General features: G+C 34.4%; 1 protein-coding gene across 1 annotated transcript in view; it reads right to left on the bottom strand.

Annotated features, from left to right (window-relative positions):
* The window catches only part of LOC136025705 (uncharacterized), a 51822-nt gene that overhangs the window by 11863 nt on the left and 21247 nt on the right, over positions 1-18712 (bottom strand). The window contains exons 5-7 of the mRNA XM_065701687.1: positions 18437-18562; positions 15160-15303; positions 11461-11608 (exon numbers count right to left, since the gene is read on the bottom strand). Coding sequence (XP_065557759.1) covers positions 11461-11608; positions 15160-15303; positions 18437-18562 — 418 coding nt within the window. The remainder of the gene's footprint in view (positions 1-11460; positions 11609-15159; positions 15304-18436; positions 18563-18712) is intronic.

The following is an 18712-nucleotide window of genomic DNA, read 5'->3' as shown; positions in this document are numbered from 1 at the left end:
GTTGAAGGAAGGAGAAGGTGTATACACCAAAACAAAAAGTTTTGGAAATTTTGAGCGAGCTTAGGCCTACTGTTTTTATTTGGAAAATATGTACTGTTTATTTGAAAATAATTTACTGTTTATTTGAAAATTTTGAGCCGGCTTTGAGTGGACTGTAGAATGCAATCCGCCCTATACGCGGTACTTAGTTATAGCTTAAAATTTCGCTGTTAAAATAGCGAATTAAAATTAGCTATTAAAATAGCTTTAAAATTAAGCAGGATTGAACCACACTTACCATACAGCTTACTGTTTGACATAGGGCCTGTCAGTCTGGTACCCAAAACAATCCGTAGGCAGTTTTTCTGGCAAACATCTAGCAAATCTTCCTCTGTTTTTCGGAGCGCTCATACTTCAGAACCATATATGACCGCTGTCATCACTGTAGATTCCAATATTCTAATCTTGGTTTGCAGACTTATCTTTTTATTGTTCCAAACTTTTTGCAACAATGAAAAAACCTGGGCTTTCGCTGTTCTACTTTTAACATATTCACTGCTCCCACCGTCTTTACTAATAATACTACCTACATAAGTGAAGCTTTCCACATATTCGACGTTTTTGTTACCCAACGTCATCTTTTCATCTTTACCTATTTCTAGGCTTAGCACTGAGTCTTCTCAACACTAATTTTCAAACTTGTTCTAGCACCTTGAACTTGCAACACTTCTAGAAGTTCATTCATTTTTCCCACACTTCCATCTATCATGCTTAAATCATCAGCATAATCTAAGTCCTTGCAAGTTCCATTTCTCCATTCGATTCCGTTTTCTTCCATTGCCTTTGCTCTGCTCCTTAAGACAAAGTCTATCAAAATGAACTACATAAATGGGGAAGAATACAACCTTGCTTAACTCCTGATTTAATATGAAACCAGCTACTAACCTCATTCCCTTTCTTAACCGCAGCGGTGTTATTCTCGTACATACTGCTGTCGAATATGGTTCTGAAGCATGGGCGCTCCGAAAAAAATAGGAATATTTGCTAGATGTTTTCCAGAGAAACTGCCTACGAAATGTTTTGGGTACCCGACTGACTGACCCTATATCAAACAGTACGCTGAACGATAAGTGTGGTTTAATCCCGCTTTCTAGGGCTATTATGAGAGAAAGATTGAGATGGCTAGGGCACGTTCTGCGGATGAAGGATTACAGATTGCCAAAGATTTTCCTTTGTGGCCAACCATCTAGGATTAAACGCAAAGCATGCTGTCCTTGTTTGGGGTGGGAGGGCGTCGTAAGGAAGGATTTAATGGAAATGGGGAACTTCCTTGGAGGGTGTAAAGAGGGAGGCTTTGAATAGATTTGGGCGGAGGAGGAGTGTGCATAGCTGCATTGCCCCCAGGTGGTTTGGTGCTGTGGTGAGGTGTTAGTAATAGAGTAGCAGATCTTTTTCCCCAAAATAAACTAAAAAATAATCCGTAAATAGAAGGTGAAAATAATCATAATTTTTGGACAGTTAGTTTCAGTCAAATATGTAAGTTTTTTATTCTCGAGTATACATATACCTAAAAATTAATCTTCATAGCTACTATGTCTGACACAGTTTTTTTCTACCATACATACTGAAAAATTATTAAACATGCATCGGAAAATTATAATCAGGGTTTACTACTAAATAGATTACAAGGTATATTGTAAAACTTGAAGATATCTAAATTTGAAAAGGAAATATGAAGAAGAAAACAGAGAAGACTGTAATTTCAAGCTATAACTGAGTACCTCATATAGGGCGCATTAAATTCCAATATTTTCAGTGGATGTTTCTAGTGGCCTATGCCTGTTTCTACGGGAAAAACAACATCAAACATACATTTCAAAAAAATCAAGACCTTTTTTGGGAGGGGGGAGATTTGCTAAAATAATTTTGTTTGGGGAGGATTGTATCAAAAGAATTTTATTTGGGGGGGTAATGTTTTCACACTTGGATTTTAAACTGATTTACGAGTCGGAGAAACCCTTTTTTCTTTTTTTTTGTTAAGGAAAAACGATCTTTTAACTGTGTTTTTATCACCAATTCATGATTCAGAAAAGTAATTCTGGGGAGGGTTTATTGAATCCTGTAAACTTTCCCCTGAATACACCCCTGAGTCATAATTAGATAAAGTTAGGGATTACTCTTCTTTCATAAGTAGCTGAAACATTCTAACTGCCAATGCATTACTTCTTCACTTGTAAGAAAAATGTGTTGATCAAACAGTTCGTGGTAACGAACTGTAGTAAGGAGCGATCCGGCTCAATAGTAACCAAAACTCTAAAAAATTGAATTTTGATATAAATAGCTACATCAAAAGAATCGCATTTTAATGCTGATTTTAAATATATAAGTTTCATCAAGTTTAGTCTTAGCCATCAAAAGTTACGAGCCTGAGAAAATTTGCCTTATTTAGGAAAATAGGGGGAAACACCCCCTAAAAGTCGTAGGATCTTAACGAAAATGACACCATCAGATTCAGCGTATCAGAGAATCCTACTGTAGAAGTTTCAAGCTCCTATCTACAAAAATGTGGAATTTTGCATTTTTTGCCAGAAGACAAATCACGGGTGCGTGTTTATTTGTTTGTTTTTTTGTTTTTTTTTTTTTTTTTTCCCAGGGGTCATCGTATCGACCAAGTGGTCCTAGAATGTCGCAAGAGGGCTCATTCTAACGGAAATGAAAAGTTCTAGTGCCCTTTTTAAGTGACCAAAAAAATTGGAGGGCATCTAGGCCCCCTCCCACGCTCATTTTTTTCCCAAAGTCAACGGATCAAAATTTTGAGATAGCCATTTTGTTTGGCATAGTCGAAAATCTTAATAACTATGTTTTGGGGGATGACTTACTCCCCCATAGTCCCTGGGGGAGGGGTTGCAAGTTACAAACTTCAACCAGTGTTTACATATAATAATGGTTATTGGGAAGTGTACAGACGTTTTCAGGGGGATTTTTTTGGTTTTGGGGGTAGGGTTGAGGGAGGGGGCTATGTGGGAGGATCTTTCCTTGGAGAAATATGCCATGGGGGAAAAAAATTCAATGAAAAGGGCGCAGGATTTTCTAGCATTACTATAAAAAAAAAACAATGAAAAAATAAACATGAAAACGTTTTTTCAAATGAAAGTAAGGAATAGCATTGAAATTTAAAACAAACAGAGATTATTACGCATATGAAGGGTTCTAAAAATACTTTAGCATAAAGAGCGAGGTATTTAGGAGGAGATAAATACCTCGCTCTTTATGCTAAAATATTTTTAGTGATTTCAACTATTTATTCTACGGCCTATTTGATTCAGGGGTCATTCTTAAAGAATTGGAACAAAACTTACGATTTAGTGTAAAGAGCGAGGTATTAACGAGGGTACAAACCCCCTCGTACACATAATAAAAATATAAGAATATAAAAGTTTGTTACGTAAGTTAATTCTTAAGTTACGTATATTTTTTACTAATAAAAACGTTCGTTGAATATTAAAAGTTCTAGTAGCCTTTTTAAGTAACCGAAAAATTGGAGGGCAGCTAGGCCTCCTTCCCCACCCCTTATTTCTCAAAATCGTCTGATCAAAACTAAGAGAAAGCCATTTAGCCAAAAAAAAAATAATATACTAATTTCATTTCAATAATTTATGTGCGGAGAGCCAAAATCAAACATGCATTAATTCAAAAACGTTCAGAAATTAAATAAAAAAAACTAGTTTTTTTAACTGAAAGTAAGGAGCGACATTAAAACTTAAAACGAACAGAAATTACTCCGTATATGAAATGGGTTGTCCCCTCCGCAGTCCCACGCTCTTTACGCTAAAGCTTTTAGTTGTTTTAAAAAGTAGAATTGTGGCAAAGAGTCAAACTTTAGCGTAAAGAGCGAGGGACTGCGGAGGGGACAACCCATTTCATATACGGAGTAATTTCTGTTCGTTTTAAGTTTTAATGTCGCTCCTTACTTTCAGTTAAAAAAACTAGTTTTTTTTATTTAATTCAAACAATGAATCGCGTAATTGACACCGCAGCTGATAGACAACATGTCAAGAAGAAACTAATGATGAATCTCTAAGGATATTATGTAAATTGCAAAATATTTATAGTTTCTAAGGTACAACTCTGCTTTTGAATTGAGATAAAAAAAACCCTGAAAATTTTAAGATGTTTTATTTTTATTCCAGGTTTTGCAATTCGTTACTGCATTTCTTATCCGCTGACGAAATTAATAGCTGTTTATCAGATCTAAAATGAAAAAAATAACTGGTTACACCAATGATCAAAACATACTGATCCAATGTATAAAATGTAAATCCACTTTACGGTCTAGTAAGGCAACAGATTTACTTCCATCTGGGGTAAGAAGTCAAATAGATGTTACGAAATATTTCAAACAGCTCGTGGTAACGAACTGTAGTAAGGAGCGACCCGGCTCAATAGTAAACGAAACTCTAAAAATAGGAATTTTGATGCTAAAAGATACATCAAAAGAATCGGATGTTCATGCTGATTTTAAATATATAGGTTTCATCAAATTTAGTCTTTGTCATCAAAAGTTACGAGCCTGGGAAAATGTACCTTATTTTGGAAAATAGGGGGAAACACCCCTTAAAAGTCATAGCATCGCATTCAGCGTATCAGAGAACCCTATAGCTAAAATTTTGAAGCTCCTATTTATTTATTTATTTAAGGATTAACGACGCTTCTTGACTACTAAGGTCCCTACGTCGGCCCTGCAGTGCATTCCTGCAGCGTGATTCGATCTCTGGGTCCCGTATTACCAAGCTAAGGTCAAATCCACTGCGCCACCACAGAACTTTTTCAAGCTCCTATCTACAAAACTGTGGAATTTCGTATTTTTTGCCAGAAGACAGATTTATTTGTTGTTTTTTTTCTTTTTCCCAGGGGTCATCGTATTGACCAAGTGGTCCTAGAATGTCGCAAGAGGGCTCATTATAATGGAAATGAAAAGTTTTAGTGCCCCTTTTAAGTTACCAAAAAATTGGAGGGCACCTAGGCCCCCTCCCACGCTCATTTTTTCCAAAAGTCAACGGATCAAAATTTTGAGATAGCCATTTTGTTCTACATAGTCGAAAACCATGATAACTATGTGTTTGGGGATGACTTACTCCCCCACAGTCCCTGGGGGAGGGGCAGCAAGTTACAAACTTTGACCAGTGTTTACATACAGTAATGGTTATTGGGAAGTGTACAGACGTTTTCAGGGACATTCTTTCAGTTTGGGGGGTTGGGTTTAGGGGAGGGGGCCACGTGGGAGGATCTTTCCTTGGAGTAATTTGTCATGGGGGAAGAGAAATTCAATGAAAAGAGCGCAGGATTTTCTGGCATTACTATAAAAAAAAACAATGAAAGAATAAACATGAAAAAGTTTTTTCAATTGAAAGTAAGGAGTAGCATTAAAACTTAAAACGAACAGAGATTATTAAGCATATGAGGGGTTCTAGAAATACTTTAGCATAAAGAGCGAGGTATTTAGGAGGAGATAAATACCTCGCTCTTTATGCTAAAGTATTTTTAGTAATTTCAACTATTTATTCTACGGCCTTTCTGATTCAGGAGTCATTCTTAAAGAATTGGGATACAACTTAAGATTTAGTGTAAAGAGCGAGGTATTAACGAGGGGACAAACCCCCTCATATACATAATAAAAATACAAGAATATAAAAGTTTGTTACGTAAGTTAACTCTTAAGTTACGTATATTTTTTTACTAATAAAAACATTCGTTAAAAATTAAAAGTTCTAGTTGCCTTTTTAAGTAACCGAAAAAATGGAGGGCAACTACGCCTCCTTCCCCACCCCTTACTTCTCAAAATCGTCTGATCAAAATTAAGAGAAAGCCATTTAGCCAAAAAAAGAATTAATATGCAAATTTCATTTTAATAATTTATGTGCGGAGAGCCAAAATCAAACATGCATTAATTCAAAAATGTCCAGAATTAAATATAAAAAAACTAGCTTTTTTAACTGAAAGTAAGGAGCGACATTAAAACTTAAAGCGAACAGAAATTACTCCGTATATGTACTGGGTTTTACCCTCCGCAATCCCTCGCTCTTTACGCTAATGTTTGACTCTTTGCCACAATTTTAATTTTTTTAACAATTAAAAACTGTTCGTACCAAAGCCGATATTTTAGCAATGATTGCAGCAGGATGGACCCGAATCGGAACTAGTGGTGGAGTTACTATTGTGCAAGATAAAGAACACTTGGTAGGCTATCAAAAATAAAATGATTAGTGAGAAAAGAAATGTGTATTATTAAAAATGAAACCTTAACAGCATATATTTGTAAAAATACTTTGAATTAATTTAATTAAAATTTAATTCTAATAAAAAAAGATGGAATTCAGTATATGACTCATGTCCCATGGGAAGTACTTTGGGTACTGTTACGAAATGTGTTTCACCGATGACAATAAACGAAGTACATTTTGTTGAATATGTGCCAAGTATTTTGAAATATTTAACTACAATGGTAAAAGACTTTATTTAGTCTCAGTATATTGATCATGACATGATCCTGCTCATCACGTCCACTAGATGCCACTCTTTCCGACAAGCCGATAATTTCTTTATTCGGTATTACCGGTCTTTGATTTAATCCTTTCAGTGCTCATCCGATGAGTACTAAATGGATATAAAAGGATTATCCTAGTTGGTAATTTATATATTTCAGAGGGTATATGCAATGGAACATGCTTGGTTGTTACTGAATTAAATAACACCGTAGTCAGGTGCAGACTAAGGCCTAGGCACCGGCCTAAGGCCCCTAGTTTTTGGAGCCCAAAAATTAGGTTTTTTTTATTTTTATAATTTACTTTGATTTGACAGAATATTGTGCTTTAATTATTATTTTGTATTGGAAGAAATGATGCGTCCTCCACACAAAGACATAGACTACACAGAAGAAGATTGTCTACAGTGAAGTGATCAGTGCCGTACAGTGCGGTCATCATTTTCACAGATTCCTCCTGTCTAAGCTCTAGAATACATCATTTGCATCCGTAACTGTCTGCAAAAACACTAGAAGAAAAAACTAAGCAATTACGTTTTTGAAAATGAAACAACAGGAGAAAATATAAGTCTAAGATCATCCCAAAATAATGATGAAAATAAGAGTATTGTGAACAATATTGCATTATGGCCAGAATACTTAACAGACGTCAGGCAAAAATATTTATATAAAACTTTCACCAATAAAATAAATGAATCTTTGGAATCATCTTCAATTCAATAAAACTATGAATCAAAGGTTCATCATTACTATAGAGTGACTCGAACTCCAATCTTCCTTCTTAGGAAGAAAGTTCTACGGCCACAATACTTAAGTAACTGTTACTAAAGGACTATTCAAAGGTTTTGTGACATTTTTTTTTCAAACATAATTACACACAGGAAAGAGCCTATGGCTTTTTCTTAGATGAAATGGTAAAATACAGAGCCAAAGAGAATCAGGCAGTGAACTTTGTCAAATCTGGCACCGTATTCCAAAGGAGAAACTTTTCAAATGTTGTTTGTGTTATACTTGTATACGCAATTGGTTTTATTTTAAATATTGCTTTTTGTTAATTATTAAAGCACGTAAACGTACCAATTTCCTTTGAAATGAGCTCCTAAAGAGCTCTCTGTGATGTTCCAAAGCCTAGCTAGCCGCGAAGCAGAAAAAGGACGAAAAAAGGAGCTTTAGATGGAAAATATCATGGTTGAAGCAACTTTCTTTGTTTTTCAAGCCAACGGATTTTCCTTGCTGTTCAAGCCACGGGACAATAAGTTTGCTTTGTAAGGGTTTCAGCTAAGGCGGTTCCAATAGTGTAGGTTACTTTGTGTTCTGACCTGAAGCCATTTTCAGGGGGCTTCGGACTATTTTTTTGTTACTATGGGATGCGTTCGTCTTTTACTAGGTGGTTCAACTGATAACGTCTGAATAATAATGGAATAAGAGATAAATATAAATCAGAACCATCACTCAATTCTGTTTTTTCCAACAGTTGCTCTGACGTGACCGTATGTGTGGTGTGGTGTGGAACTAAGGTTATTTTCACAAAATGGATGCGCATAATGTTTCTTGATTGAGTTCGACAATTCCCTCTGCATTCCTGGAAAATTTCAATTTACTGCCCTTTGGTCATTCCTGAGACCTTGTACATGCCCGCTTTTGACAACCTAGCACCATATGGTGCATTTTGACTTAGTTCAGCCTACCCGCCACATTCCCTGAAAGCTTCAATTAGTAGTCCTTATTCACTTCTGAGATATTTATAGCTATATGATTTTGACTCGTGTCTTTTCATCTAGTTCAACAACCCCCTTAAACATTACCTTGAAAATTAAACGTAATATCCCTGCCTATTCCTAAAGATATTTCACATATAGTATGCTGTCAACCTGGATGTATACAGTGTATTTTTACTTTTTTTAATTTGATCATTATCCCTCTCAAACTTTTCCTGAACATTTTAGCTCTGACAACCTGGGTGCACATAGTTTTTTGTTTTTTTTAGTTCAACATCCCGCTGGATGTTCTCTGGATATTTCAGCTTAATGCTCTTAGCTCTTTCTAATTTATTTCCAATTTGCCATTTCGATGACCTTAATGCATATAATGTCTTTTAGTTAAGTTAGTATATTCAGCATACTCCTCAACGCTTTTTGAAAGCCAAACTTAATATCTTTACTCATTTCTAAAATACTGCTGGTAAGCCCTACAAACTTGATGCACAAGGAGTCTTTTAATTTGGCTCAAAATTCACCACAGTGTTCCCTAACCTTCAACCTAGTGCCCTAAACCGTTCTTTATATGTTGCAGATACGGCTTTTGACAACATGACTGCGCACTGTGTCTTTTTTGTTGATCCTTCCCCTCAACGTCCCCTAAAAGTTTTATACCTCAGCTGCTTTTGAGATATTGCAGATACACCGTTTTGACAAAGGATGTATCAACAATATTTCAGGAACTGCTAAGATTTTTAAATATCAGACAGTTCATGGTAACGAAATGTAGTAAGGAGCGACCCGGCTCAATAGTAACCAAAACTCTAAAAAATAGAATTTTGATACCAATAGCTACATCAAAAGAATCGCATTTTAATGCTGATTTTAAATATATAAGTTTCATCAAGTTCAGTTTTACCAATCAAAAGTTACGAGTTGCGTTTTTTTTAGAAAATAGGGGGAAACACCCCCTAAAAGTCATAGAATCTTAACGAAAATCACACCATCAGATTCAGCGTATCATAGAACCCTACTGTAGAAGTTTCAAGCTCCTATCTACAAAAATGTGGAATTTTGAATTTTTTGCTAGAAGTCAGATCACGGATGCGTGTTTATTTGTTTGTTTTTTTGTTGTTTTTTTTCCCAGGGGTGATCGTATCGACCCAGTTGTCCTAGAATGTTGCGAGAGGGCTCATTCTAACGGAAATGAAAAGTTCTAGTGCCCTTTTTAAGTGACCAAAAAAATTGGAGGGCACCTAGGCCCCCTCCCACGCTAATTATTTTCCCAAAGTCAACGGATCAAAATTCTGAGATAGCCATTTTATTCAGAGTAGTCGAAAAACCTTATAACTATGTCTTTAGGGACAACTTACTCCCCCACAGTCCCCGTGGGAGGGGCAACAAGTTACAAACTTTGACCAGTGCTTACATATAGTAATGGTTATTGGGAAGTGTACAGGCGTTTTCAGGAGGATTTTTTTGGTTGGGGGAGGGGTTGAGAAGAGGGGGATATGCTGGGGGAACTTTCCATCGAGAATTTGTCATGGGGGAAGAAAATTTCCATGAAGAGAGCGCAGGATTTACTAGGATTGTTTAAAAAAACAATGAAAAAATAAATATGAAAAGGTTTTTTCAGCTGGAAGTAAGAAACAGCATTAAAACTTAAAACAAACAGATATTACCCATATGAGGGGCTCACCTCCTCCTAATACCTCGCTCTTTACGCTAAAGTATTTTTAGTAATTTCAACTATTTATTCTACGGCTTTTGTGATTCAGGGGTCATTCTTAATGAATTGGGACAAAATTTAAGCTTTAGTGTAAAGAGCGAGGTACTGACGAGGGGGAGAACCCCCTCATATATGTAATAAAAACATGAGAATACAAAAGTTCTTTACGTAAGCTAATTTATAAGTTACGTAAATCTTTTACTAATAAAAAGATTTGTAAAAAATTAAAAGTTCTAGTTGCCTTTTTAATTAACCGAAAAATCGGATGGCAACTAGGCTTCCTCCCCCGCTCTTTTTTTCTCAAAATCATTCGATCAAAATTATGAGAAAGCCATTTAACCAAAAAAAAATATGCAAATTTCGTTTTAATTATTCCTCTGCGGAGAGCCAAAATCAAAACATGCATTGATTCAAAAACGTCCAGAAATTAAATAAAAAAAAACAAGTTTTTTTAACTGAAAGTAAGGAGCGACATCAAAACTTAAAACGAACAGAAATTACTTCGTATATGGAAGAGACTGCTTCCTCATCAACACCCCGCTCTTTACGCTCACGTAAAGAGCGGGGCGTTGATGAGGAAGCAGCCTCTTTCATATACGAAGGAATTTATGTTCGTTTTAAGTTTTAATGTCGCTCCTTACTTTCAGTTAAAAAAACTTGTTTTTTTATATTTAATAACAGTTCAGGAATGTTGAACTAAATCAAAAGACACCACGTGCAACCAGAATGGTGAAAGGGTTATCTAATATAACCAAAAAACAACTAGGGGTATTAAGTTGAAATTTTCAGGGAAAGAAAAACACGAACATCCAAGTTGTCAAAAGGGCGTATCTGCAATATATCAGAAACGGCTAAGGTTTGTTTATTAAAACTTATATGGAATTTTGAGGTGGTTGACTGCCTAAATAAAAAATAAACACTATGTGTAACTTAGTTGTCACAAGAGTATATCCGTAATAGTTCAAAAACGGCAAGGAGTATTAAGTCGAAACTCTCAGGGAATACTGAGGTGCCTGTTGAACCAATTCAAGTGACACAAAATGTATCTAGGTTTTTCTTATAGTCGTATTTGCAATATCCCGGGAATTTCTAACTTGAAACTATCAGGGAATGTTAACGGGTACGATCAACTAAATAAAAAGATACGATAATCCCTAGAAGTCGAAACTATCAGGAAATGTTGAGGTGCACGTTGACCTAAATTAAAAGCCACCATGTATACTCAGGCTGAAACCAGGCTCTGGGGTCATTAACTCTTAAAAAAGTCATTAGAACTTTATTAGAGCTTTAAAAAGGCCACTAGAATTTACAATCGAATGAGCTCTGTCTGAAGTTTCAAGGACCAACCCCTCCCTACAAAGTGTCTCCGGGGAAAAAAGTAATATAGGCTATAGAAAGCTTTCGGCTTTCTAGATATGGGGTGTTTCAAATTCAAATCCCTAAGCACGGTACTATCAAAATTTAATATGCGTGACTACTTAAACAAGCGTGAAAAATATAATTATTGAAAGTACCTTCAAGGTCAGTAATATCGATAGGCAATTCAAATCTGTCCTTGTAAACATCTACTGCCCGTGGAAATCGAAAACAAGATTCTATGTTTTTCATAGTAGGTAGACAACTTTCATCAATCGTTGCGGCCTCTTCAACATCCTTGAATTTCTAAACAAAATTACGTCCTTTTATAAGACTTTCTTTAACAAATCCCCCCCCCCAAAGCAAAAATATGGTCTTTCTTTATCTTTGACGATCCAAACCATTCAACTTTTCAGTTTCTACCGTGAGGGAGAGGGGGTGACTTTGAAATTTCAAATGGTAGACCCTGTATCAGAAATTCTACGAGAAAAATGTAGTACGGTTTTTCCTTTTCTTTTACTACTGCTTTGATAATCATAAGCCTGTAAGGGTCAAAATGGAGATGTACCTGCCCTAGGGAGAAGAGAAGCTTTCGTAAATCTTCTGAAGCAAAACGTGCCACGGCTTCTACCTAGATTACATATAAATGTCTGAATTTGTTTAAAGGCTAAATTTAAAATGCGGGATTTTTTCATGTAATCATGAATATTCTGGTTTTGTTTTGTCAAAATTCTAACAAAAACCAAACTGTTAAAAATTTAGATAGTTTTCAATAAAAGGAAGAAGACACCAAAGCTGTGTGGAGAGTTTGAGAGAGAAGAGGACTGCATAACCATGGGTAGACACAGATTTAAAGTTTGGGGAGGAAGGGCAACAACAGAACTTGGACTCTCCCTTTTTTTCTCGTCTCCCATAATCAATACAACTTTCAACCTTCTGTGAGGGTTGATAAGGGCTGGGGTTACGTGCTGAAGATAAATTATGAAACTTTAAAAAAATATATTTTTCAATATATAAGACAGACTCATTCTTTAGTATATCATGGTATTAATTCCTGAAAGTTACAGAGAAATATACGCTTGACTTACACCCTCTGCAAAAAAAATGGGGAATATATGGGGCACCTCCCCCCTGGAAATTTCACTAATTTTGATTTTTTAGTGTTACAATCATAAAATGGAAAATGTGTAAAACATATTTTGTTTTCAGTAAAGTACTATTGACGCTCAGGCCTTTAGAATGTTTAACAGGTGGTAGCCCAGCTCCTGTTTGTGGTAGTTTCTGTTCGTGTTATGTTTAATTTGTTTATTCATTGTAGTTCCTGTTCCTTTTGGGATTCATTTATTTATCCCTATCCTTATTTTTCATCGATTAAAAAAAACTCTTTCAAAAGAATAGTTTTCAAGAAAGTACAAGTGCAAAATTGAACCAAAGACGAGCAGAAATAAAGTCATGCTTAATTTAAACTTAAACGAACAGAAATCACTGTCAATGAATAAATGAGATGAGTACCGAACCATAAATTATTATAAATAATCAACTCAAACCTAAAAGGAACAGAAATTAACTCAACCAGGACTGATTAACGCCCTTTAAGCCTTTTGAAAACTAGAGCTCTATTTGTGCTTTACTGAAAGCTACAAATAACTTGATTTCCGGGAATAAAGGTCAATATCTATTAAGCAATCACCCTGCCTTCAATAGTTCTTTTCAGTAATCTTGATTATTACGCTTTCTTTTTCTACTGATGTTGCTGATGTTTGGATAAATAAAAATCTCTTAATAAATACCGTTTTTAATGTAAAGCAAACGACATTCAAGCCGTTTACAGATCTCGGGGGGAGGAAGGAAGAGGATAGGGAGCATCACTTCTATTTGTAAACCTTGATTAGTTTTCAGATATGATTTTGTGCTGAATTGCTGTTCATGTTATGATAAATAAAATACACTAATCACAATAAAAAAAAAATGTTCAGTACATTGGGAACGACACCCCAATATTTAGAATACTAGTGTGTTGTTGTTGCAATTTCTGTTTGTTTTTAAGTTTTTCTTGATTGTTCGTTGCACGTTCTCTTTGTTGTGGGTCTCGTTTATTTATTGATTTCTGTTCGATTTAAGCTCGAATTATAATATTGCATTATACTGGTGTGGCTGGTTATTTGCTTTGGAACGGGGGTCAGTTGTGTGGCTCTGTAAGCTCAACCAGAGTCAAGCCAGCTTTAAATAAGGTACTTGGAGAAAATTGGGGAAAGTAAACAGGAAGGTTTTGCAAAAGCACAGGATGGTTAACCCCCGACCTCTGTGGGACTTCCTCAGTTGAAGGGCCATGCACTAGAAAGCACTACCACCGACAGGAACCGAAAAGTCCAGTGGTGAATTCTTCTATATATATATATATATATATATATATATATATATATATATATATATATATATATATATATATATATATATATATATATATATATGTATATATATATGTGTGTGTGTATACATATATGTATATATATATATATATATATATATATATATATATATATATATATGTGTGTGTGTGTATACATATATATATATATATATATATATATATATATATATATATATATATATATATATATATATATATATATATATATATATATATATATATATATATATATATACTACTTCTTAGAAAATACTTTTTTTAAATTAATTTTACGTTCGTTTTTAATTTACTCTATTTTTATGGTTGGTAAAAGGAATATTTGCTTTTTTTCCGTGTTTGTCCTTGAGAGTCAAGATTTTGACTTTTTTTTATATTTTGTGCAAAATTATGGAATAAATTTAATAATTATTCTTCAATAGAATTTCGGATGGATGGGGGAAGGAGTATTGTTTAAATGGGGTGATCATCTGTACAAGTTTTGGCCTTATGTTGAGCTGAAGCCATGCTGGCCCCCATCCTGTTACAACCTTTAATATAGATAAATATTGACCGATCACTCTTTTATGAGAATCTTATCACATTCATTATAAGTGCTTGTTTATTTAATTAAAAGCATTTTGAGCCTGTATGTTAAAAGATATATTTGTTGTTGTTTAGAAAATAAAAGTAACCTGATCTACGGTGCATGGGCAGCGTGAGGTGTTGCAGCAACCTTTGTTCGGCTTTGCCGAGTAAAGTTTTGCGAGAGCAACACCTTGGTTTTGTTTCCTCGCATCGATTAAGCGCTGAAGTTGTTCATCTGTAAAGATCTTAAAGTAATACTAGCTGCACCAACTCACGAAAATCGCAAACCCTCCATTGCAACTAGCAAAAGTTGCAAAACCCTCATCGCTGAAGATGATTGTAAAAAAAAGAATATTGTTGTTGAACTTTTCATTTCCGTTAGAATAAGCCCTCTAGTGACATTCTAGGATCACTGGGTCGATGCGATACCCCCTGGAAAAAAAAATCAAATAAACACGCACCCGTGATCGGTCTTCTGGCAAAAATTACGAAATTCCACATTTTTGTAGATAGGAGCTTGAAACTTCTACAGTAGGGTTCTCTGATACGCTGAATGGGATGGTGGGATTTTCGTTAATATTCTATGACTTTTAGGGGGTGTTTCCCCCTATTTTCCCAAATAAGGCAAATTTTCTCAGGCTGGTAACTTTTGATAGTTTAGATTAAATTTGATGAAACTTATATTTTTAAAATCAGCGTAAAAATATAGATGTCTTGTACAACATTATAATTTACATTACAGTATACTCAAGTTAATCATACCATTTTAGTTCTATTGTATTTTCTCCTTCAATTTCGAGAAAAGATTTAATATCTTAGAAGCTTTTTCAGGTTTAGTTTTACAGAACGCCTTAGTTGTTACCTCACTTTCTCTCTCTGTCTCTAAATATTCTTCTTGTTCCAAAGGTTCAGAAGGTGCTTTCAGTGTCTCTTTATTTTCCTCTTCTAATCCTGTTTCAATTGTCTCGTTTATTTGATAGCTTTTGTCTTCATCGCCCATTGACAGCTAAAACACAGAAAAAGACAGAGATTTTAAGAAGCAGAGTATCATTAGAATAACTGTAAAGAGCCAATCTTAGACTTCTTGCAAAGATTCATCAAATGAAAAAAAAATATATTCTTTCAGCTAATACTGAACTTAGAAATTGCTAGGGGAAATTGAAGTTTTCTTTAAGTGATTTTTGTCTTCATTTTAGCCTCTTTTTTTTAGATAGTAATATAAGAGAATGCAATCAAGTAATCGAGTGGAACTTACCAACAGCTAAATTGCTTTTTTGGTAAAATTTTTCTTTATTGAAATTTTTAAATATCTAAATTATCTTTTTTAAATTATCTAAATAATTGGTCATGGAGCCTTTCGAGGGGGAATAAGTGTATTGTAATTCCATTTTGAATTGTATTGCATTGTATTATATTGAATAATAATAAACTTCTTCTTCTTCTTCTTAACCAAGCATATAAACTAATTTTTCATTTTGAGGGAGGGGACTTTAGAAAAAGTGTCAATAATAAACGGTAGTGCATTCGGTGCTTTTGTGGGATTCAAAAAAAAAAAATCAAATGACAGGAAGAAGCAGCATTAAAACTTAAAACAAAAAGAAAATGTTCTGTATATAAGGGGGCTATCCTTTCCTTAACCCTTCCTCTTTACGCTAAACTCTTAAAGTTCTTTAAAAAACTATCTAATTCAATTTCAACGACCCTTCTGTTTGAGCAATTTTTCTTTAAGAATTGTGACAAAAAGTCATACTTTAGCGTAAAGAGCAACCTTTTTATTTCCGTTTGAAGAAGCTCTCTTTTGATCTCCTAGAAACATTGGTTCGATATCATAACTCCTGGGAAAAGAAAAATGAATAAAAAACACGCATCTATGATCTTTCTTCTGGAAAGAAATACAAAATTCTACATTTGTACTGATATGGACCTGAAACGTCTAAAGTAGGATTCTGTGGTATGCTAAATCTGATGTTGTGATTTCATTAAAATCCACTGAATTTTGGGGGACTTTCCCCCTTTTGCAAAAGCAGGCAAATTTTCTCAGGTCTGTAGTTTTTTGTAGGTAAAATTAAACTTAATAAATCTTATATATTTGAAATCAGCGTAAAAAGACAATTCTTTTGATGTATCGATTGTTGTTAAAATTACAATTTTTTAGACTTGCTGTTACTATTAGGCTTACAGTTTGTTTCCACGAGCTGTTTAATAGTTGTACTGGATAAATATATATATATTTCATAAATGTTACGTTTTACATTCGATTTAACTAAGCCATTACCATTTTACTGGCTTAGGGCTTAGACTATATTTGAGAGAGTGAAGTTCTTCTTCAATCAATAATTTTATGCATCTTTCAAAAGTAATAGAAATAAATTGTAAGCTGATAAAACCAGCGCTTTGGATAAATAACATATATTTAGTACTTACATACCAGTACCATTATTCTCCCATGAAATGCATTCAACTTTCACTCTAAACGAGAATTGTAATATTTACAGTATTGACGGTGCGGCAGGGGACGACGAAGCCTACATTTTACCTCCCCCTGAGAAAAAAAAATAGATCCGGCTCTGTAGCTATTAAGCTGAAACTTTCAGAGAATGCTAAGGGAATGTGAAACTCAATAAAAAAAAAACACTATGCATCCAGTTTATCACAATGTGATGTCTCAAATCTCAGTAACAGTTATGGGTATTAAGTTGAAACTTCAGAGAATGCTGGGGGAATGTTGAACTAAATCAAACTAAAACTATGTGCATCCCGGTTGTCAAAAACGTGTATCTGCAATACCTCAGGAACAGCTAACGGCTGTATATCCAAACTTTTACGGAATATTGAGGGGATGTTGAGCTAAATCAAAAGATTCTATATTCATCCAGGCTGTTAAAATTGTGTGTGCACTGTCTCACGAAGAGTTAAGTGTATTAATTTGAAACTTTCAGGGAATGTTGAGGGGTATGTTGAACTTTATCAAAAGACACTATCTCAAAACGAACAAAAATCACAATAGAAATAATTTTAGCAAATGCGTCGACCTCCTCCCAGAGTAAAAGTTTTAAAGCCTGTTGCGTAATTTGTATTTTAGTGAAAACAAAATATACTATAAACACGTTCTTTATATTTATAACATTATAAAACAAGTACAGTTAAATAAAATCTTGATTAATGAGGTTCCCATGAGTTAAAACCATTATATACTAAACTTCAGACTATATTCATTAGTTTTTTTTAGTCATCTTGATTATTGTAGTGATTATTTTTTATATTTTGTTAATGTTTTGAAACGTTAAAGGCCACTATTCAAAATACATATATTCTTCAATAAAACTCAAACGACACAATAGGCTTTAGAACTTCTACGGCTAGAGGAAGGGGGGGTAGTAGTCATAATCGTGTTCGTAATAACATTATGTATCAAACATTCAGCCTATGTTCATCAGTTCTTTCGTGACATCTTGATTATTATAGTGACTTTATTTTATGTTTTTATTGATGCTTTAAAAATAAAAGAATGTTGTTCAAAATAAGTTAAGTCTTCAATAAAATGCAAATGACGCGACAGGCTTTAGAACCTTTACGGCTTGATAAGGGCGGAGGCACTCAAAATCGTGTTCGCAGCATTTTATTTATTTTGGGTTTGACTTTACCATACGCCTAATTTTACTCCCATGGGATGCATGTATGTAACTATATCAGTATTTTCACCTTTATCTTTGATATGATTATTTATTTTAATATATGTTCGGTTTGGTTTTTTTTTAGTGTTCCAGTGTAATTTCTGTAATTTTAAGTTTGAATTTTCATATGACTTTATTTCTGCTCGTATCGACTTTATTGTGTCGTTTTACTTTTCGTTGGAAACTTCTATGTCAAGTGTTCGAAGAAAAAATCTATGGAGGCCTCGTCGTTCTTTGCTAAGTGTATCTCAGTAAGCGCATATTGAGAGGCAAATGATCTCTAGCATGTGGGATAGACCTTATTTAAAACCTCACTACTAGATTTTTGAAATTCGAATACTCCCCATAAGGTTATCAGACACCAAAGACAAAAAGAGTAAATAAATCAGTTTCATCAGCAGAGCACTTGAATGTCCCGATCATTCACAATATCTTGGTAGGAAACTTAATCTGAATAGATCTTACCTCATTTTCTTGCGGTGGTCCTTTTATAATGATTGGCTGCTTGTTTTTAATTTCTTTTCCGGCCTTCTTCTTTTCAGATGAAGAGCAGTTGCTGTCACCCTTTAAACTTCCTCTCTGAGTTTGTTTCTTACAAAAAATGAAAGAAAATTTTATCACAACGCACAAACCTGTTTTTCTTCTTTTTATGTTACAGTAACATGAATTAAATGCCTTTTCCCATGACAGATCAGGTTCTTGAAACCAGATTCAAAATTACCAGCGAAATCAGAAGTTTAT

Source organism: Artemia franciscana, chromosome 4 (assembly GCF_032884065.1).
Source record: "Artemia franciscana chromosome 4, ASM3288406v1, whole genome shotgun sequence".
Taxonomy (NCBI): Eukaryota; Metazoa; Arthropoda; class Branchiopoda; order Anostraca; family Artemiidae; genus Artemia; species Artemia franciscana.
Note: the sequence above shows the minus strand (reverse complement) of the source record. Positions and strands in the feature narration are given on the sequence as shown.